Source organism: Colossoma macropomum, unplaced genomic scaffold (genome assembly GCF_904425465.1).
Source record: "Colossoma macropomum unplaced genomic scaffold, Colossoma_macropomum, whole genome shotgun sequence".
NCBI lineage: Eukaryota > Metazoa > Chordata > Actinopteri > Characiformes > Serrasalmidae > Colossoma > Colossoma macropomum.
Window position 1 is genome coordinate 34,421,431 of NW_023494791.1, and position 23,531 is coordinate 34,444,961.

The window sequence follows — 23,531 nt, forward strand, 5'->3', positions numbered from 1 at the left end:
TAAGTGGTCAGCTGCCATTCAAACAGAAAGATGTCTCAGACTCTTGCTAACATCTCTCTACAGGTAATCTGCGTCAGACTCAGCAGGAGTTTAACTCTGAGAAAAGCAGCTCTGGCTTTTCCACGCTGGTTGTTTTGACTGCAGTGACTAAATCACTTTTCCTCTTCAGGCACATGCTTCAAGCTGCCTAGCCATGCCCTCCAGGTCGACTGGGCCATGAAGACTGATCGTTAATGCTGCATTAGCCAGCCTAAGCAGAAGGCTGATGAAGATGCCTGTATATAGCGTATTCATCCAATTGGAGTGCCTCAGATTAGAAGGCATGTGTGCTGCAGTTTGGGCAGGTGCCAGAGAGCTGGTTTTAAATAGCTCTGTTCTCGCTGGCTCTTAGCTTGATTGAATGCCATGATTTGAGGTCAGAGGTCACTTACAGCTCACTTCAAAACTGGCAGCACACTTGCCGCAAGGTCACATCGTGAGAGTGAACAGAGAACTTTTTTTTGCAACATTCTTGTGGAACTCTCACTGTCTTTAAATGTCAGTTTGCTCATTTAGAGGCCTGAAAAATCAAATACGTTCCCCTTACCCAAAATATAGCTGATCAGCCAAGACATGTTTGGTGTCCAAATTTGGTTCAGTTTTGCACTGGAGGTACAAGTTTAATGTAGCTAACAAACAGTGGAAGCTTATAGCCACTAATTTAGCAACAATGGTCTAAAATTTGACTCTTTAAAATTCAAAGAATTCAAAAAGTCCATTCAAATGTTTAGAGCTACCTCCACAACGGCTCCTAGCATATTTTAGGCCAGCAACGGCTGCCAAATGCATGGAAGAACATGACATTGCTAACCATAAATAAAAGACAACAACCTATTTTGGCAACAACCTATTTATTAACAACCTATTTATTCTGTATTTAAATGTAAAGGAATATTTCCAAGCATCCAGCAGCTCTACAGAAACTGTGCCACTCTAAATGAAGCAATATATCGACTTTCAATGGTAACAGACAGAAATAAATTGTCTGATTCTCTCTGTGGTCTACTTCAGATGCCAGGCTTTCACAAAAACAAAACAAATGAGGGAGCTCTCCAGGATAAAGATTGTGTAATGTTTATGCATGTATTACTAATATAAACTGCTAGTTTAGCTGCTTGGCTAAGCAAAGGTGCACACTGCAGTCTCTTGTGCTAGTTAGAAACTTTCTTTGCCTCAACCCTGTGCACACACACTTTCATTTATGCAGCCACTCCCCATTTTGCTGGCCTGCTATGCATTTTCACGTGACATTTCACTGGCCTGGGATGTGAAGTCAAAGGCCTGGAATGCCATTTCACTGGCCTGGAATGTGATTTCACTGGCCTAGAATGTGATTTCACTGGCCTGGGATGTGATTTCAATGGCAAGAAATGCAATTTCACTGACCTGGAATGTGATTTTAGTGGCCTGGATTGTGAATTCACTGGCCTGGAATTAGATTTCACTGGCATGGAATGTCATTCACTGGCCTGCAATGTGATTCACTGGCCTTGAATGCAATTACACTGGCCAGGAATATGATTTCACTGACCTGGGGGATTTTATAGAAAAGTCATTCAAAAAAATATGTAAATATAAGCCTATGTGACTTTTTGGGCAAAAATCTTGTATATCAAGGCTGAGAAGCACTGTTTTATAACACCATACATTTTTGGAGACGCTTGATATTTACAGTCATGTGCAAACATTTTGGCACCCCTGGACAAATTGCATGATTTGAAAACAAATACAGGAAACTAAACATGTTTTGTCTGATCTACTATACTTGGTAAGGGGGAAATAAGTAGTTTTACATTTATATATGTACATTTATATGTACATCTCCAAACTATCACTTCAATAGTTCACATTTGTATAGAATTGGCCTATGAATTAAAAATGGCATGGTGACAATGTAATTACAAACCTACCTGGAGATTTGACTGGAGACTGACTGCTAGTGGAAAAGTGTCCAGCAGTTCTCCTGACTGACAGGGTGAGGCCAGGGAAGAGAGATAGGGGGAGATATAGATAGAGAGAGACAAACAGAGAAAGATACAGCGAGTGAGAAAAAGGCTGGGAGAAAGAAAGGAAAACATTTCAAAATACATCTTGCTAAACCCAGGACTGGGTATTTATTCAGGAAACCAGCATGCAATTGACTGCCAAAATCCCGAAGCCCCACTGACATAAACACTTTGTGAAACACAATTTGTGTCACATTATTTCAAAGGAACACATTTTATGCAAACGCCACATCATTTGAGCTTACAAATTATTGGAATGTCACACAAGAGGCCTGGAAAGAGTTATTGGACTTGTGAAAATTCATCTCCTTAATGTGCACAGGGGGTGGTCACCCAAAGATTTTAACAGTGTATAATTCACAGCTTGACAGTGTTTGGCAGCAGAGCACGGAAACACAATTGTATGCACCCTGACTGTTGCTTTGTTAATATATTTCATTTTGTGACATTTAATTTAAAACACAATACAGTGGCTTCCACACAATCACGCTGATCTCCACAACTGTAGCTTTTTTGCTGTATTCTTTTGGCTTTTTGGCCTGAAGTTATGGTAAATGATTTTATGGAACCCAATATGAAACAGAAATGTCATATCTTCATTAATTAATGGTGAATCACATGTCATGTCTAGACAAAGAGGCAGATCAGAGCCCATATAGCTCAAAATTCACAAAAATATAGAGTGCTGATCTAGGATCTTGTTTTGTTTTTTGCATTCTAATAATCAGCAATGTATGGATAAAGACAAGTTGACCCCAGATCGATATCCCTGCCACAGTATCAAATAAACACAGTATATCTGAGCTAGACACCTACTGGCCAGCGTAAGCATAAGATATTCAATAAAAAGAGCCAATCGGCTTGCTGGTAAAGCTGTAGGGTGGAAAACCCTTTGTCATTGTGGAGGTGTGTGCATGTGCAATAGTCAAAATAAGAAAAAAACTCATTTTTGTGCATTAATCGAAACAAATGCTTAAAAATATTTAAATATTTTTTATATATGAGATGTGTGTCAGATTTTACCAGTGATTTCAAACATGTTTTTTAAACATTAACGTGGCTTTCGGTTTCAAGGTTACAGGTCCCTAGAAAGGATCCTGGTCATGTGTAACTGGAAATAACTGCCTGGGCACATTGCCAAGATGACCAGTGAGTGGTTGGAATTTCCTATTAGAACTCCAAATTCTCTGTTGAAGTATCTGATCACACTAATATAAAACTGTTGGGTAAAGATCCCAGGGCTGAAGAAACAAGAAGCCCCCAGCCTCACCTAGAGAGGCCCGACTCAATTTTCATTCAGAATACAAAATATTTAAAGTATTTAATATGGAGGTTTGGATCATTTCTAGTGGCTACAGTTTTGAAGTTTTTAAACAGTATTAGTCAGTGCCAGAGCAGACATTTGGGGGAGTCAGGAGGATTTCCAGTGGGTCGGAAGTGTTTTGGGCCAGTTATTGTGAACTAATGTATAAAATCAAGCACAAGAACACTCAGACAAACTATAAATGTTACATCCAAGTGCATATGTGTAGTAATTTAGGGGTTAAATTAACAGCCCGCACTTAGCATATTGACTGTCATGATTATGTCACATTTAAGGTAAAAAGCTCTCATCAGTTTTCATTGTATGATTTGCTATAGCCACCTATATATATATATATATATATATATATATATATATATATATATATATATACACACACACATATATGTACCATATGTATATATGTATACATTAAATATATATTAGACAGTAAGCAAACAGTCAGTTCTTATACTCAGTGTATTGGATGTGGGTGAAATGGGCAGGCTTGAAGACCTGAGCGACTTTAACAAGGGCCAAATTGTTATTGCCAGATGACAGGGTAAGAGCATCTCTGAAAAAACAAGGCTTGTGAGGTGCTCCCGCTCAGTAGTCATGATTACCTACCCCTTACACTTACCACTGACTTACAGTACTTAAAGATCTAACATCTTGGTGCAAGATACCACAGGGCACCTTCATATGTCTTGTAGAGTCCATGCCTCAGTGAGTCTAAGCCTTTTTGACTGCATTCAGAGAACCAAAAGCATATCGAGCATAATGTTGTGGCTCATCTGTGTATTTGGGGTATATTATAATAATAAAGCACTTACCTGTCCCGGGTGATTTGTTGCGACGTGTTGTTCCTGGACTCTTACTGCCACTGGATCTCACTGGAGTAGTGGAACGAGAAGCATAGGAGGACTTCAGCACATGGCATTCTGTAACACACACATAAAATCACTCAGTGGAGAAGAACGTGTGAAGTACATTATGCTGGACGGTAATCCTAATTTCAGTTTCAGTTAGTGGCTTCATAGCAGATAATTAGAAGCTGGTGACACAAGCAATGGATGTGGTTTCAAAACACTGAAACACAAATCCAAACTGCATTCAGAGATAAAATGTAGCAATAAATCAAGCATGTGAACAGACTGAAAATACAGTCAAGTCCATAAGTATTTGGACAGTGACACTATTTTTGTAATTTTGCCTCTGTACACCACCACAGCGGACTTGAAATGAAGAAATCAAGATGTGATTGAAGCGTAGACTTTCAACTTTAATTCAAGGTGTTTAACAAAAATATTACGTTAACTCGTTTAGGAATTACAGACATTTTTATATAACACTTATTTTCACAGGTTCAAACATAATGGGACAGTTGACTGTTTCATGGCCACATGTGACCTGTTCCCTCATTGTTTCATGACAAATTAAGGAGATAAAAGGTCTGAAATTGATTCCAAGTGAAGGACATTTTAGAGAAGGTTGGTGTATCATTGTCAAACACTATAAACAAGAGAAGCCTTCATTAACATAAAGACCTCAAGATGCAAACCACTGGTAACACTCAAAAACAAAAAGACCAGATTAGACTTTGTTAGAAAACGTATAAAAAGCATGCCCAGTTTTGGAACAAGATTCTTTGGACCGATGAAACCAAGAATAATTTGTACCAGAATCAAGGGAAAAGAAGAATATGGAGAAGAAAAGGAATGGCTCATGATCTGAAGTATTCCACATCATCTGCCAAACACTGTGGAGGCAGTTTTATGGCATGGGCATGCATGACTGCCAATGGAACACAATCACCAGTCACTGGTGTTTGTTGATGATGTAAATGCTGATAGAAGTAGCAGGGTGAATTAGGAATTGTATACAGCTATACATTCTGCTCAGATTCGGTTAAATGCAGCAAAACTGATAGGACGTTGCTTCACAGTACACATTAATAATGATCAAAAAAATACTGCGAAAGCAACCAATTAGCTTCTTAAGGCAAAGAAATGTAATGTTCTTAAATGACCAAGTCAGTCAGCTGACCTCAGTCCATTTGGGCACTGCTTTTTACTTACTGAGGACAAAACTGAAGGCAGAATGACCCATAGGCAAGAGGTAAAGGCCAGGCAAAGCACCATAAGGGAGGAAACTTTAGTGATGCTCATGGGTTCTGCACTTCCACACAGTCACTGACTGCAAAGGATTTGCATCTACGTATAAAAATAATCATTGTATTATCTTAGTTTGTCCACTCACCTTTAACCCTGTGAAAATGGAGTGAGTATGTAAAAATGGCTGTAATTCCTAAACAGTTAATGCAAAATCTTTGTTAAACCCCTTGAATTAAAGCTGAAATTCTATGCTTTAGCCACATCTTGAATGCCTCATTTCAAATTCATTGTGATGATATACAGAGGCAAATTTACAAAAATGTTGTCACTGTTTAAATACTTATAGATCTCACTGTATATACAAAACCTTAACCCCTTAAATGGCCAGACCTCACTGGCAGGCCCAAAGTTTTATTACACACTTCTATAACCTAGGAATAGCTCAACCAGTTTGTATTAAAATCCCTGTATATACTGAATAATAAGCCTTAGTATGTAATAAGACTGGGATTTTAAGGGTTTAAGGGTTCATATTCTAGCATATCATCACTGTAACAAAACATCTTTTCTCTGCAATGATGACTTTATAGGAGAAAGATAATAACATTTTCAAATATTATGTGTATTAATGTAACAGTATTTTATTTCCGGTCATGTTTGGACCATTTCCATTAGTCCTTTCACCATGAAATGGTCACACAATGTAAAGGGTAGCCCAATATTTTTAAATAGTGCAAAAAATAAAAGCCAAAAAAGGTTCTGAAATGACAGTGATGATATGCACTTTTATTCAAAACAGTGTCTTTAGTATCTAGGCATGTGCCACTATAAAAATTTAATATCATGATAGTTATATAATTTTTTACCACAGTTTACAATACCACAATACTTTATTAAAAACCCAACATGTATAAGATCACACATGTACATACATATTGTGTTCTGAACGTCATATTTTAATAGCGATAACGCGTTGGTGATTACACATTTTGGGGATTTCCGTCTTTTAAAAACTTCCCTGATAGCTCTTTATGTAATGGCACAGCAGTCTATGTTTTGGAATTCTTTTTTCAACAATCTCAATAGGCATCATGTCTTTGGATTCCCCTATGTTTTAAGGTGGTAGACACATGATCTACCTAAACAGCATAGAGTATAAGTGCTATAAGGATAGCACTTCAACCTTTACTATGAGCTTTTATGGTGTTAAGATCAATAACAAACTAAATCAGCTGTACAAACATCAAATGATGCTTGGACCACGAAGTGACAGCACAGTGGGATCCTGTGAAACCAGAGCTACTCTACACGGCCAAAAAAAAATAATCTCTGCGAGTTGCGGAATAATGTGTTGAATATCATCATATATCTTATTATCGGATATTGGCACATGTCTAGATCTCAAATTCCTTTTTGTAGTCTCACATGAACACACACAGGTACACACAAACATATAAACAATCTGGGTCTGGATTCTATAAACATTAGAACTAATGTCATGATAACTGGAAACCAGATGGCTCCACACACAGTAATAAGGGAAACAGTAATGTTTATGTGTGTGTGTGTGTGTGTGTAGACATTGTGCAGGAGTCCTGGGTCCTGCAGAGGCATCATTAACCTGCCTGTCCAGAGCCAGCGGGATCTTTATAGCATCAGTGGCCCCACAGGCTCATACAGTGCAGCTAAAGTAACTTCAGACGCAAATTAGATTCAGTTTATCACTGTAGGAGTTCAGTCGACCCCTGATAGTCTCACTATGCATGAAAACCCTTCATACAGGCTCTATTAGCCCCACTGTTTAAACGCACTGCAGCTGGGAAGGTGGAAGAGAGATGAGGGAAGCTCACTGATTTAGATCAAGTCAAGTGAACTACATAGGCTATTGCAGTAACAATAAGAACACAACTCTGCTAGAAGTAGGTCAGAGGCAGCAATACGACGACAGAACAGTAATTTGTGAGCACTGTCTTTCTTGCCTTTTTGAATACAGATGGAGTAGAGGAGAGTATTTTTCAGTTTCAGTCATGTACATTGTACCTGCGTCACAGTCTTTGTTGGACATAGTTGTACACACTGAATTCATGCTCTAACACATAACATGGACTTAAAGGGACTGGCAAGTCAATTGTAAATCATAAATCTCAATGATCTTAAAGATGTTTGCATGCAAAGCTAAAAAAACTCAACTTTTCTGCCTGATCAGGACTGTGTGGGTGGTACATACTGCATGGGGATTGACAGTGGTGTAGCCACAGCAGTGTGAACAATTCCATGGCTGTGGGCTTTTTTTCATTTGTTTAAGCTTTTATTTTCTGGCAGAAGTCAGACTTTGAAACTCTGTGGTGTATGAGATTATGGACATAAAATTATGTTCAAACGGGAGTAACAATAGCCACAGTAATGGGTTTTAGAGGCCAATGCAGGTAGGAAGTGGCTAATCATCCAAACACTGTTAGCATTTGCTAAAGTATTGTACTGTGTCTATGACAAGCAACAAATCATATGGTCAACAAACTAAGCAGAAAGAACTTAATTTACTTGCACACTCTGCCAACTCAGACACCAGTGGCAGAGAGAAAGGAGAGAGAGAGAGCAAGTGCAGGAACAGCTCTGTCAACAAACTGATGTCCAAAGCCCTGTTTCATTTGTGTGAAATCATGAAAATGATCTTTTGGAAAGTAAACACTGCAGACACATGTTTTATTAAAGGCACGCATTACAGACATTTTACCACAGTTAACAGGTGTTTATTAAAATGCCAGCTAGCTCGCTCACTGTTGGCCAAGCATAAAAGAAACTTTGATTTTTCTCAATCAATGACCAACATTATTCTTTACAGAAGCAAGACCCTATAAACGCAAAAAAAGATTAACAAAATATGTCAACAGCCTCTTTAAAGCAAACATTTAAATTTTTCCCTAACCTCAATTGTGGTCGATCAGCCAAGACATGTTTTGTGTTCAAAGTTTTGCTTCTTCTCTATGAGGCTAATGTAGCTAACAAGTAAAGGAAACTTGCTCTTCATCAATTAGAATTGTGCAAACTGCATGCCTGAATCAATGCATGTAAGTTAAGTAATCTCAAACAGTTTAAACCTGTTTATATCCCTTGTGACAAAGTACACAGTTTTTACTACTGTTTTTAGCTATGCAATGCATTTTTAATAGAAAACAGTATGCAAAACAGTGTTAGAAACCACATAAGCAAGTCTATTTGAAATCATTCAACAACTTTGCACGGTTTCAGACAAGCATGTAATGATTTAGATATGCAGCTTGCAAGATGCTAATTGTTGGGGTATAAGCTTCTATTACTTGGTGGCTATGTTAGCCTTGTAGCTCCAGTGCAAAACCAACGAAAGAAAACATCCGACACCAAACGTCTTGGCTGATCAACTACATTTCAGTTCAGGAGAAGCTCTGTAAATTTGATTTCCACTGAAGCACTTTTTTCCGCTAAAGTAGCTTTAATCGCTCACACTAATTCAATACCTTTCTGTGACTGAGACAAGGAAGTGAGTTGATAGCTACCGTCAAGAGGAAGCACACCGTTTCCTTATATTTTTGGAAAAGTCCTACTTTATCTAAGTGGAGCGGGAGAGGAGAAGTAGGACGAAGACGCCAAACAGATGAACTATATTCTCTGCAGAGTGAATTGAGTTAGTGCAGAGTGTGTGTTTAATGCTAGAAGGGCTGAGACCATCTTATCAAAACAGGATGTATTCTGAAATCTATATTTAGAGCTTTGGGACTCCAGGGGGGTAAAAGATCCCTCATCAGATCTGACTGTCCTCCCTGTGGTAGACCAGGGAACATGCAGTTATGAAGAACAATAGATAATGCATTTTCACCAAGGCGGTCACTTCCTGTGAGAAGTCACCACCGCACACAACTGAAGAGGGCTCACTTAGGTGGGAGTGACCTCTGAGTGGCAGTGAATGAACCGGCCTACAGGAATGGAATGTGCTGTAATGTGAGTAGAATGAAAGTACTTTCCCCTGCAGAAGACTTGAGTCACTGTGTGGTGCACAGAGTTCAGTGATGATTAAGTCCATCTGGACTTAAAATACGGTGCAAAAGTCTTAGCCCAGCCAAGAAAACTGTTTAAGAGCTCTTGAAATCAAAGGACCCATCATTCCTCACTCTTGTAACTAAAAACCTTACATAATAGTTTTATAGTTTACAGTAGTATTAGGTTTAAGATTATTAACTGAATGATAAGACTAGAGTTGATAAGATGTTTTAACGTTCTTGGATCTGCCTTAATTTCATTGCTCAATACAATTGATATAATTTAATAAGTAACTATAATTATTAACAATAATGAGAACAAGATGAAGACAAAGATGAAACAGAATTTAAGAACGAACTGTATAATTACTTTCCTTTGTTTAAGAATTTATTGTCTTTAAAGTAGAAATCCAACAGATTTAACAAAAATTCTGCAGAATTCAGATGTTATGACATAAATAAAGCCAGTCCGAGTGGTTTGACATGAGATGTCTGGTTCTAGAGAAACTTACAGAGTCAGAATTGTTCATAGTGGTGGTGAGAGGAGCCAGACGTCTGAAGATTTTAATGCCCCAAAACCTACATCACATAAAATATTACATAATATTACATTATATAAAAAAAAGTTATGAATACACCTCCTGATGCCTGAGACACTGTGGTTGTTGAGGTGCATGCAGGGTGTTGTAAGACAATATACACAAAAGAAACCTTTTTTTTTATTTACCTTTATTTTACCTTCATCAATATTCCACATACAAACTCAGAAGGCACATGTAAATTGTTTTGGATTGTAAATAAAATGGCTACATTTGCATTGTGGACAACAACACCTTTGGCTCCTATCACCACCACTGTTAAGAAATCCAAGCCAAAGTTAGCAAAGCTTTCACCACAAATCACTGTGCATGACTTTGTTTATATCTCATCCATTGAATTATGCAGAAATTTTGAGGGTGGAATTCTCCTATAAAAAGTTGTTGTGAACTAGTTAAGAGAACACAGGTTTGGTTCTTCTTCTCCTTGATGCAGCTCCAGCCATTGCATGGGCAGGTTTATTTCCAATAAAATCATATGTTATTATAAATATTCATATAAGTTTATTCAGTTTATTCACATGTTTGTGTCTTTGGAAGACAATAACTGATTACTGTCTAAATACTTTAAATATAATTTTCTCAGCTGTTCTAAGACCTTTGCACTTTACAGACACTTTCTACAAATGGTATAATGGCCATATTAACCTTTAAGGGACACACATTCTAGAAGAATTTGTGCTGTTGGTAATGTGATAATTTGACTGTAGTGCTAAAGTAAGAACTCTTTGCATGACCACAGTAGCTTGCCTTCTATGACAAGTGAGTGTGGGGGAAGAGCATGGGGAAAGGTGCTACAGAGACACTAGGTTCAATGAAGTTAGTGTTTAGCCAGGCCTACCAGTCAGAAAGGCTTCTGAAGCCTTACCGCTGTGATCCAACACAAAATCATCCTGTGCATAGCGGTACTTCTCCGGTCCGCATGCGATGAACACATCGTCCTCACCGAAGAAATCCTGCAGACATGTGATCTAGAGAAAGAAAGAATGGAAAAAAGTTGAAAAAATGTGCGCTACTGTATATATTATAAGAGTGGTAATGATGTAATTATATCAACCGATCAAATTTCCTACAGTTCACTTACAACATTGTGAGAGTTTGTGCACTAAAAAGTCATAATTCATTTTGCCTCTAAAACTAATATATTTAAGGAGCTCTGTTCTGATTGGCTGCTCTGTATTGTCCCTCAATCAAAAAGCAGTCCGGGCTAAAACACTCCTTATAACTTCAGCATAAATGGGCAGGGCTAAACTTCTGTAACTACTGTCTCTACTTTTACTCATATGGCGATGTTTAAGACTGCAGGAACAGCACTCCACATAACTTCAAGAAAAATGGGTGGAGCTAAAGTGCTGTAGGATGAATGGTAAGATGGCATGATACCGATATCGGCCAATGTCGATACTGCAGTGAAACTCTGCTGCAGCAGAAAGAGTAGGTCATGGAGAATAAAACACTGAGATATGATGTCAGGATAAGGAGAAAATGTTGGGTCTTTTTCCAAATCAGATTATTCAAGCACTGATGTTGGATGAGAAGCCCTGGGTCACAATCGACGTTTCAAAGGTCTTCAGTGTTCAGTGGGGTTGAAGTCAGGACTCAGTGCAGGCCACTACAGTTCCTAAACACCAAACCCGCCAAACCATATTATGGGTCTTGCTTCGCATACAAGGCAAAGTCATGCTTAAACAGGAAAGGGCCTTCCCCAAGCTGCTGCCACAAAGTAGAAAGCATATAATTGTCTAAGCTGTTTTTGTATGCTGTAGCTTTAACATTATTTTTCATTGGAACTAAGGGGCCGAGCCCAAACCCTGAAAAAACAGGCCCAGACTATTATCACTCCTCCCCCAAACTTTTCTGTTAGCACTACAGCCAATGCTTGGCATCTTAAGCTTGTGTCTGGCCATGGAAAGATGTTTCATGTAGCTCTAGATGCACAGCTCTTGTTCTGATGTTGCTTCCAGAGGCAATTTTAGAACTCTGTAGTGAGTGATTTCACAGAAGATAAACAATTTTTATGCTGTGTGTGCCTTAGCACTCAGTGGCCTTGCTCTGTAAGCCCGCATGGTCTACTGCTGGCTGAGTTGCTGTTGCTCCTAGATGCTTCCATTTCACAACAATAGCACTTGCAGTTGACAAGGGCAGATCTAGCAAGCAGAAATTACACAAACTGACTTGTGGTTCACTGTACTGTTCAGTGCCCATTCTACTGTTAACGTTTTGTTGCATGGCTATGTGCTTGATTTTATACACATGTTAGCAATGGGTGTGGCTGAATAATTAGGAAGGGTGTCCACATTCTTTTGGCCATGTAGTTTATGTGTATGTAACAATATGTTGTGAAACTTTAACAAACTCTTCAAAAAAGCAATGGAAAATTGGTTGTCCATTATATGGGTCCTTTCAAAAGCTTTCGGATGCTGGAAGCTGAATGCAGCTCAGTGGGAATGCAGGAAGCTGTGCCTCTGATCCACCCCTGCTGTTGCCAGGCAATGTGTGCCTCAGGTTTTTTTTTTTTAATTTTACTTTACTGGAGGAGGGAATCCCACAGAGAGGAGAGCTGCCCAGTGTGGCAGTGATGGACGGCCCAGTAAGATTAGCGTGCTCCATTTTAGTCTCACCTACATGGGTGATACAGGACATCAGAGAAAAGGCAAAAAAACAGAGCGGTGGTGAAGAAGCACTGTGAAATGTACATATATATATATATATATATATATATATACACACACATATATACTCGTCAGCGGTAGTGGGCGAATGATATCAGGAGTTCAACCCACTCCTCCACTCTCAGAGTTGGGCAGCACAAGAGGCAGATGGTCCTCACGTGGAGCTCAATCAAACAAACACACACACACACACACATACACACACACACACACACACATACACACACACTGCACTGGGAGAGGGATCACAAACAGATGGAGACCAGAGCTAAAGAGCCCCTTCACTGCCCTCAGAGAGAGAGAGAGAGGAGAGAGAGACAGAGAGAAGAAAAAAAGAGAAGAAAGAAAAGAGGGAGAGAGAGTTTGAGTTATATACAGCATCAGCATGAGTGTGTTGTTTAAAGTGTTAAGTATGAATCAGATACAGAGAGAGAAAGGGAGAGAGAGAGAGAGAGAGAGAGAAAGCAAGAGAGAGTGCAGTCTCATAGGACAGTGATGGAGGTGTTTAATGATTACACAACACGAACACACAGAAGAAGACATTACCACCGTCAAAAAATCAACAAAGCAGTTGATTTCAACAGGGACTCCACAGGATGCCTCGCATTTGCCTGTCTGTACGTTTATACAGAAAAATAACCGTGCTCACTGTTAGAGATCTAAAATGCATCAATCTGAAGACAGTAGTAACAGTAGCTGTAGGTCATCTACACTGATTGCTGATTCTAATCAATGACTTTTACATTTGAAAAAAATAGAATAGAATAGAATAGAATAGAATAGAATAGAATACTTACACCTGCTATCAACATAACATACATTTAATCAGCTTAGTATATTCATTAAATAAATAGTAATTGTGCAATAAAATGTGCAGAGGTGTGTTCTCTACAGAGGATGAACTTTTTTTAACTTAGAAAACCAACAAAACATAACTTCACCCGGGTGCCAAAACTTTTGCACACAGCGTATTATACATCAGCGCAGAGAACAGTGAACTATAGGCTTGCAAATAAATGATAACCTGGCACACTGCAGTGGTTTTCTAGGGCACTTTAACTGTACAACATGCTCCAAATAAAACCGCAGCTGATTAAAAAGCCGTAACTCTGAAATAAATCGGCACATTCTGTTTACAGCACGTACGCCATACTAACAGCACAGGCAGTAAGGACAGCATATGGGAGCAGTTGTTGGCATCGTCGCAATACCAGACTGCAGCCACACTGTGAGCTTAAAAAGTATGGCTGCTGAAATGGATCTTTTACTTCAGTGCAGACTGTACTGTAGGTCACGTATGGCTTAATTACTAATACAAACAAAACTAGCTTCCTCACACTCCTCAAAAAGACGGTTTGTCAAGGGTTCTTTAGTGAAGACAATGGTTCTATACAGACCCATGAACAGTCAAAAAACATTTGCATGCTTAAAGAGTTCTTAGCATTGTGAAATGGTTCTTCAGATTGATGGAGAATGTGTTGTATATGGTTCTATGTACACTCTAAAAAGTGATGTGTTAATTAACAACACTTGTTACCGGTTTTAACACTTTTTGTGTCAAATTGTTCTCTGATTTAACACATTCTGTGTTAACAATAACACAAAATGTGGTTTCCATAACTGGGCACAGAAATATTTCAACACACTTTGTGTTAAAAGTAAAACAAAATGTGTCGTTTCCAACTGAACACATTGATGTGTCTAGTTAGAGATAGAATGTGTTGTTTTTTAGCACATCTGTTTTATGAGTAAGTAGAACCTTTGTGAAAATGAAAAAGGTTTCTTCTATTGTTACAAACCTGACATCGCAACAAACTGCAGATTCTAAACTTTCAATCCATGCCACATTTGTGTCTGTAAGTGGAAGAGGCAATATTTTATTATGATTTAAATTTTGGCAAGCACAACATTTTTTTTTACTTTTTATAATTTAAAAGTACATGTCAATCCAAAATGTAAATGGAATATAAAGGTAGTTTTTATACAACTTAAAATGTAAGTGTAACTCATTATGTAATTATGCAGCTCACAATTTAATTATGCAATTGCATGTAAATAAAAACATAATGTCAAGCAAATACACAGCAAAACAATATCCCTTTTAAAGGTGATTGGTAGTAATTGGTGGTTGTATATTAACTGAACATGTCAAAACAATGTTGATTGTGAATTGGATTAAAAATGCACACCCCCAATAAATAAACAAATAAATAAACAAACAAATGTTGCCACCAGTACATGTGGAATAGCTTTTTTCTAGGAACTATTGAATAAAGTAATAATTACCGCATCACTGTTGGCAATTAATTTACTTACAGCACTCAGTAGGATCAAGACATTTGAACAGTTTTTAAAGCAGCTTTGCTAATTGAGGCGAATAAGAGTTCAGTTGGCTTAACTGTGTCAATGTTTGTCTCTTGAATTCAAACACAAAGCCTCATCTCTAAATCCCTGAGGGCAAAGCGATGCTACTCACACTGACTCAGGTACAAGCCGGGCACATTTGCATGCATGGCAGCGTCATTGTGAGGACACTGTGTGTCGGGTGTGCTGACAGTGCCAATCCATTCTCATCTGACAGCTTACTAATGTCATCAGCACATTCACAAGCAGTGTGGAACTGATAGAGACAGGAGAGAGTGAGATTGACACACACACACACACACACACACACACACACACACACACACACACAGTAGGTTGTATTCCTGTCTTTGTGGTGTGTTTCCGTGTTCTTCTATGTGTAGAGATGGCACAATACCACTTTTTCTTTTCTGATCTCAATATTAAAACCTTGAGTATCCAAAGATACTGATTCAATATTTCTACTACACTTTAAAATAAGCTAGTGCTCACTGTAAAACATTTTAATTGAACTTCATTTAAAGCTACACTACGTAAGTTTTGGAGATTTGGGGACCACTCTGGTGGAAATGTGTAACTGGACGCAAGAAAAAGAGCATTTTGTAACGTCACTTTGGAGACCCTTTCCCCAAGCGGATGATTCTGATGATTGTGAGAGAGACAAAACTTGGTGAAGAACGTGTCTTCTAAGGATGGCTTTTCAGGGTGAATCATAGCAGCACATGGACACCATAATTTAACATGTTTTTCCCCTGACCAAGTAAAGATACTTCTTTTGATTTTAACAAAAAACAACAAACAAACAAGATGAGCATCTAAAAGTAGGCTAATATGCTAATAATTTGATAAGGCAAAAAGAGGGTAACACACACATATTGAATTTTGGCTGTGAAAAGGTTTTTGCCATTATCATGTAATGTAAACAAAACTAAACTCTTATGCAAAATGTAGAAAAAGTGCAAATTATGTGGTAGAGAAATGCAGATATTATTCTATTCTACAGTTGTGGCATAACCTCAGACAGGCTTGGGCCTACCCAGATCATGATAACAGCAGGCTAATAAAGCACAATAGGAGGTGGCACAAATAATTGTTTAAACCAGAATTATTAAAGTTAACATTTTTAAGGTAATGAAATTTGATTTGTTTTCTGTGAGTGCAGTCATTGTATTATGGCCAACGATTATACTCTCAGTCAAGCTCCACCTTCTATTCTCAGCCCTTCAATCACTGTGTAGCAACCATTGCTATCAGCCATCTGCCCAATGGCAATGAGCCTTCAGTTCTTTGTCAGTGTTGTTTGAGTCATCTCAGGTAAGACATCAATATGGATCATAAACATGTTTCTTGCTCATAGGTTTTTTATTGTCTTCTTTTGGTCTGCCTGCTGTGCCAGTATGCATAAACCTAGGATGAGTAGGTTTAGGCTTTAGTTTGCTGTGTGTTTTCCTTGTTTTGTACCTCTGAGCTGTCTGATTTCAGCTTAGTTATGTCATCTGCACTAGGAAATTGTGCCTGTGGTGAGCAGATACATGCTTTATAGTTATAGGTGTTGCAATGATGATTGTGTTCATGTGAATCCAGCTTTGTGGTTGATTGCTATTGTTTTGTATCACCATAGTGTGGAAGCATTGGAAAAGGGAGGATGATGACCACAAAGCTATTCGCTATGAGCTGTAGCCTGGTGTAAAGACACTAGCATGGAAATAATGTATTTCTGCCTACACCACTGCTTTACAGTGGGAGCCGGAGACATATTTTTAATTGACAGCTGACTTAAAATTGTAAATAGAGTATTTTGACATCTGGGTTCATACATTATAAACATTCCACCCATGATAAAGTTTCCTCTATATCTGCTAGCTCTCCCACTGGTTTTAGCCTGAATCACTCAGTAAATTATATCGCTGACCATCTCACACTACAGGGCATGTGAATGTTCTAAGTTGTAAAACATGTCAAACATGTTTGAAAATGCCACGAGGCCTCTGATCACTCCAGAGCTTGATCAGAAGACTAAAGGTTCTGATTATCTACCCCATGAATTGCTTCCAGAAAATTGCTTTAGACTGTGAAAATTTGCCAGAAAAGGCAAATTGGGGTTCAAAATAGGCTAAAATTCATGTAGTGTAGGCCCAGTCTTGCTGGACTGTATTAGATTCATTCTTTTTTTTTCCTCTTGAAATACTGACCATTTTCTGCTAATATCAGTCCAATATGAATGCGTGGTACTGGATCAGTGCCATCTCTAATATGTATCAAAGCTGCAGTGCTCCATTAAACCCAATTCTAACCTTAACCTCTGCAATCAAAAGATCAACTCTTACTTCTGACCTCTTTTTCTAAAAAGGTTTTTCATCATAAAGAGCAGCCAAATGTCAAACTGTTCACGTTTCAGATAATGCAGAGGATGCATGGTCCCCACAAAGAGCTAAATACACAAACACAGTCATTGTGTTGTAAAATTGAGTATAAACTGTTATTTGTTACGAGTTACATTTCATAGTGATATCACTAGTCATACCATATAAGAAGTCACTGTATTGTCCCATATGTCTAAAGTGGAGTTCCTCACTGTTCTGAGATAATGAAGTGGTTTCAGGGTTAAATCTTGCCTGAGGGTGTTCGGTGGCAACAGAGCCAAGGGGGACGGACCCTGACTGTTAGATTTTAGAATTTATCTCAATTAAGCCTCCATATCCAAAAAACAGTGAACCCCAGCAGTTCTTTTAACTGCTTCAGAGTGTCCATGCTTTATTGAATATTATTATAATTAATTCTGCCAAAAAAAGCAATGCAGTTGAATTCATCAACCCCTAAGTGACCTCATTTCCCCCTCTACATCCTCTGTTTTTCCAGCTAAGTGAACTAAGAAATCAAAAAATAACATTTCCTTTCATTATTTGTCAGTAAGTTGTCAGTAAATCGTTCTGTCAGTTTAATATGTTGACAGTCTGTAAATCGATTTTCGTCAGATGTAAGTTCACCAACAACCCAAGGTATTTACAAACATTTAGAGAAATGCCAATGCATGTAAGGGTTAACCCCTTAAAATTCCAGGCTTATTACATACTAAGGGTCATTATTCAGTAACTACAGCAACTTCAATGCAAATGGGTTGAGCTATTTTTCAGTTACAGAAGTGAAATGAAACTTTGGGCCTGCCAGCAGCCCTATGGCCATGTAAGAGGTTAAGCCATTTTGTAATGGAGATGGTCATAGGGGTCCAGTCACTCGCATTCCTTTTTTTCAAGTGTGTATTGGAATTAGAACAAAAGGAAGCAATACATAAGTCTATATAAGGAATAAACTGACTATATAGACTGTACTGGACAAAATATATCACAGCATCTATTATCTGCACCTATTATACACATAATATAGAACAAAACAGCCAGGTCAAGCTGTGTTCTTCCACTGTGGTTTAACTATAGCTCATTATAATTGTTACGTCTCTTAATGATCCTTTTTTTAAGTTGCAAGGCCATAATTAGGGTTTGCATTGCAAGACTTAGACTGAACCTCCATCCTGCAGTAAAGTACAGGGCTGGAGTCTGAGCAAGCTGACAGTGTGATGGCTCTAATAACAGGCTGCGACAGCTCCGGCTCATTCCGCTGACGATAATGAGGGGTAAGAGGGGAGTCGTGGTTCATGCTAGAGGGAAAAAAATGGAGGAATGAAGAAAGAGAAAGGGAAATGGGGTAACATGGGTGTGGTCATGCTGTGACTTGAGCTTTTAGCAAGGTCAAAACAGTCCCCCCCTCTCAGAATTTCATAGAGGGAGGAACAAGCTTCTACATTATTGTATACTGGTAGTTTCTTCTCTAGAGTGGGGGTTAATTCTTAGCAGTCTAGAGTTATTACTGTCACTTTGCTATACTATTCAAATGTAATTACTAGGGCACTCAAAGTTAATGCATTAATAACATATTAGTAACAGCTTAGAAACACATAAATGCATTTATAACACTTTATCAAAACATAACATGATAATGCCACTATTTAACGTATTTTCCTAGTTTGACCCCTCTAATCATCCATAGTTCCAGCTGCTCACATGCTATAATTTGATTAACCCTGTTGACTGTAGCCCTTTTATTGAAATGCAGCTTTTAAATAGCTCAAGTTCCATTGATGGATCTCTTGATAAAAGCTATCTCAGACATCTCTCAAGGTTAATGTGGTTATTTATGAAGTATAATGAATTTAAAGTATCTTTTGCAAACAAAACAAACCACTGATACTGACAATATCTGTAATACCAGTAATATTTTATTACACATTTGATGGACTATGCTCAACAGTGCTCACAGGAGAATGGTGGATAAATCAAAGAACAGCATACTAACAAATGCAACAGTAAAGTAAAAAGCTACAGTTCCCCTCGAGAGCCTCCACTGTAACAAGAATCCATGAGCTGTATGAATAAGAGTGAAAGCGAGAGGCCACAATCACTGCAGCCACAGCTGCTCTCACTGGACATCAACAATGAAAACTGGACACTGCATTCACCATATGAGAATCACATGACTTGAATTATTGAAAGTTATAAATGTATTTTAATTTTTTGCACCCATATAACTATAGGAAAATGCACTGCTTCTAAAGGTTATTTAAGCTTCTACAGAATGGAGTCCTGTGTGGAAGCATAAGGCAGAGGATAAGGCTGAGCATTTATTTACTTATAGAGCGCAGACACTTAAACACACTGGATTACACAATGTTTAAACGCTGCGTACGCACGTTTCTCTATAGGCTGTACCCTTGTGGGTCATGGATTACTTACAAATTAGCTCAGAGAGACGCCTGTTCATCGAAAATCCTGTCACGGCTGAAGAGAAACGGCACAGGGAGTGAAGCCCCATCATTAGCTGGTTTAAGCACATGTCTGATTAGTGCTAATGTGTTGTTAGCACCGCTGCTTGTTCAGCCAAATAGCAAACAGGCTCTCATCCATCAGAGAGGAGCTGTGAGAGGACTCTACTCAGCAAGCTGGAGAATATAAATTTAAAGCAATCATTCTCAACCTGGTCCTGGAATGCCTCTACTATGCATAGTGCAATATTGTCCTTCCCTCTTCACTCTTGATGGACAGGTTGATGCTTTTCATAGGCACAATAACACATTTAAAAGCACATGTATTATTATTGGTATAGTAATATTAACCCTGGTATTGGATTGAAAAGAAAAGGATGATATTGGACATCCCTGCCTTACACCTCTTTAACTAATCGGCTAATTATCAGGCCCTTTTTGAGCTGAAGTGGGTAACCAGGAAAAGCACTGTAGGAATGTAAGGTGTCTTAAGCTGGGGTACATTGTTTATAATTTTGAAATGGCAATAAAGTTTACTCCAAAACTTCAAAGGCTGGTGCAGCACATTCATCAGCTGCTGACCCACAAAGCTCATCACCAAGCAGCAAAGCAGAAGCACTAGCAGCTCATTCACGTCTCGGCTTAAATAGGCATTAATAATGGAAGGCTCAGATGCGACAAGGACAAATGAGCATGTCGCGAAGAATATTTCACTAAAAGCCCTGTGGATGGAGGGAGAAAAGATGCCTCTGATATTTTCTAAGGCAAATTTTCTCAAAGGAAAAATGTAAAAAGGTCAGTCAAAGTGATAGTTTGGTGGATAAAATGTAAACAAGTCCCCAAATGTTGTTGATGAGAGACAATAAGATTAAAGACATTTTGGCCTCTTTAGTTTTAAAGTAATTTTAAGTAGTTTGCTTGTTAGGTGTCACTAAAAAGCAGGAGCTAAATTGGGATCACAGATTTGAGGGAGACCTATTTTTCCATGGGTGTCAATAATATGGGAAGTTAACTTATAATATATGTTGTATATTGTTGGAAAAACAGTACTGAGCAGATACAGTTTTTGTTCATCAAAGCACAAACAATGTAAAGGTACCCTCAAAGAGACAACAATGGATTTATGGTACAATTGTGTACCTCAAATACATTTTTTCTTAGGGGGAAAGGTCCTTAGTTGTACCTCCTAATAACTAAAGGTTTTAAAATAGAACAGTAAAATAAAAAGGCTAGGGATAAGAAAGTGTATTGTCCAGTCAGTACAACTTTAAAAGACATACATCTATACATTGAAGATGTACCCTTGGGGGTGCCACCCCAGTGACAAAAGTGGTAACCTGATTCAACTTGATTCAATGAAGGGCTCTATGATTCGCTGATGAACTCAGTTATGCATATTCAAAATGCTCAGCTGTGCAGTGCTGTGTCATCTCTGGATCACTGGCTTATATAAAAATGGAAATCAGTTCAAATTAGCAACAATAAACAAGAAAAACTACAATGCCATAAAGCTAAACGATGGTTTGATTTCAGTTTATGATGCAGCTGATGCTTGGCTGTGACTCATTGTGAGCTGGGCCTATACTGCAGGAACGCTGTGAGATTTTTAACATCACACCTCTAGAGCAGAGCACCAGGCTTCAGATCACAGCCTTAAACACGGCAGGAGAAAGCGACACCTCACTCCTTCTATTTTATCAACGGACTATGGGCCACCGATTCACATTGCCCTCTGCTTCCATATCACTTATGCATGGTAAGATGAATGCATGGTAAGACTGATTGTACATAAAAAAAAAAACAAAAATAAGCAGGAATTTGGAATGAATGTTTTCAACAATAGTCCTGTACACCAGTTTTACTCCTTTGGACTCCAAGTTTTTGATAGTATTTTTAGTGTGACCTTATTGTCTTTATGAACCAAACTGAGAGACACTTACTGTGATATTGTAAAAACGTCTTTGAGTATTGTGACATTTTTGCCATCTATGTTTCATCTATTTCTACTGTTAGTTTCCTGCTAATTGGTTTAGTCATAGTCTGCTTAACAGATATCACAGGCATAAGTGGTATCTCCTTCGATGATAAATTCACCACTGCAGTAGATGGAAATAACTTTATATCATGAGAGCCATCAATGGAACTTCCTGCCATTTAAAAGGTGTATTTAAACGACAGAGCTGCAGTCCAGTCACAACAACAGAGTGAGAGCAGCTGAGCTTCAGGGAGGAAACATGGATGGTTCGAAGGATAAAACAAGGAAAATGCATTCATATTAAATTAGTTCTATTAATCATTGATCGCACATTATTAACATGTTAACTTTGACACCACTAATTAAAAGATGATTATCCTATATAACTTCTCATTTAACAACTTCTTGTAAATGATGAGTCTTCAAGAGTTCTTTAGTAAAGAAAATAATTCCATATAGAACCATGAACCACTCAAAGAATATTTTGCATGATTACAGGGTCCTTTGCACTGTGAGAGTTTTTTTTTTTAATTGATTCAAAATATATTGTAGACGGTTTTACATAGAACCTTTTTGAAAAGGATTATATATAGCACCAAAAAGGGTTCTTCTATTGTTACAATGTCAAGCTTGTAAGAATAGACAACAACACTTGTTGGTGCTATATAGAATCCTTTTCAAAAAGGTTCTAAATAAAACCATCTACAACACATTCTCCATCAATCTGAAGAACCATTTCAGCATACAAAGAACCACTTAAGCATGAAATGGCTCTATAAAGAACTCATGTTTCCAATTTCTAATTCATGTTTTTTAAACTGTGTATACAGCAAGTGGTTCCAAATGTTTGGAACGCAGTTTTGTTTAGTGAAGGGACACACAAGGTAAATAATTAATGCTTTCGTCCACTTGCATGGTCTTCTGAACTCTGAGGCTGTTCGGAAAAGGACAACAGGCAAGTCGGGGAGAGAGATATCATGGAGATGCCGGCAGGAGCAGCAGCGGTAGTGGAGGAGATGGACAGTGGGCAGGACATCAGCTTTCATTTCACACAGTGCTGAGCCGCTGTCACACCACACTACCATCATCAGCCTTTATAGCAAGAACAGCAGTGTGGACTAGATGAGGACACCTCCTGCCCTTCCACTGACCAGGCCAAACATGATATTTAGAGTAGATGAGTCACTGTGATGATAATTAATGCACTGTAGCGTTTTTAATGTGTCAGTATGGACCTACCTGACTTTACTGGAACAACATTTCTTGTGCTTAACCCTTCAAACAATAGGGTTCTGTTTGTGGGGCCACATCTCAGTTCCTCACTCAATCAACTACAGTTATAGATTAGTTCCATAAAATATGCTGAATAATGACTAATAATACCCGTAATAACTGATATTTCATAGTATAAAACTGTTAAGATGTCTAGGGAGTACCAATTAACAACAACAGGTGTAGCTCAGATTTGAATTCAGCCCCCAAAACATTCACTCAGAATGGGATAAAACAATGAAACCTTTTGATTTTTACATATTGTCACTGTGTGCATTACCTCAATTCTCCAAAAAGGTTACTTTACAGGAGAAGGAAAAACATCCATGACTTTGAATGGAATTTAATGGAGAAATTAGTT

General features: G+C 38.2%; 1 protein-coding gene across 1 annotated transcript in view; it reads right to left on the minus strand.

Annotated features, from left to right (window-relative positions):
- The window catches only part of dclk2a (doublecortin-like kinase 2a), an 86,427-nt gene that overhangs the window by 35,885 nt on the left and 27,011 nt on the right, over nucleotides 1-23,531 (minus strand). The window contains exons 3-5 of the mRNA XM_036574910.1: nucleotides 10,913-11,042; nucleotides 4,182-4,289; nucleotides 1,950-2,006 (exon numbers count right to left, since the gene is read on the minus strand). Of these exons, the coding sequence (XP_036430803.1) occupies nucleotides 1,950-2,006; nucleotides 4,182-4,289; nucleotides 10,913-11,042 (295 nt within the window). The remainder of the gene's footprint in view (nucleotides 1-1,949; nucleotides 2,007-4,181; nucleotides 4,290-10,912; nucleotides 11,043-23,531) is intronic.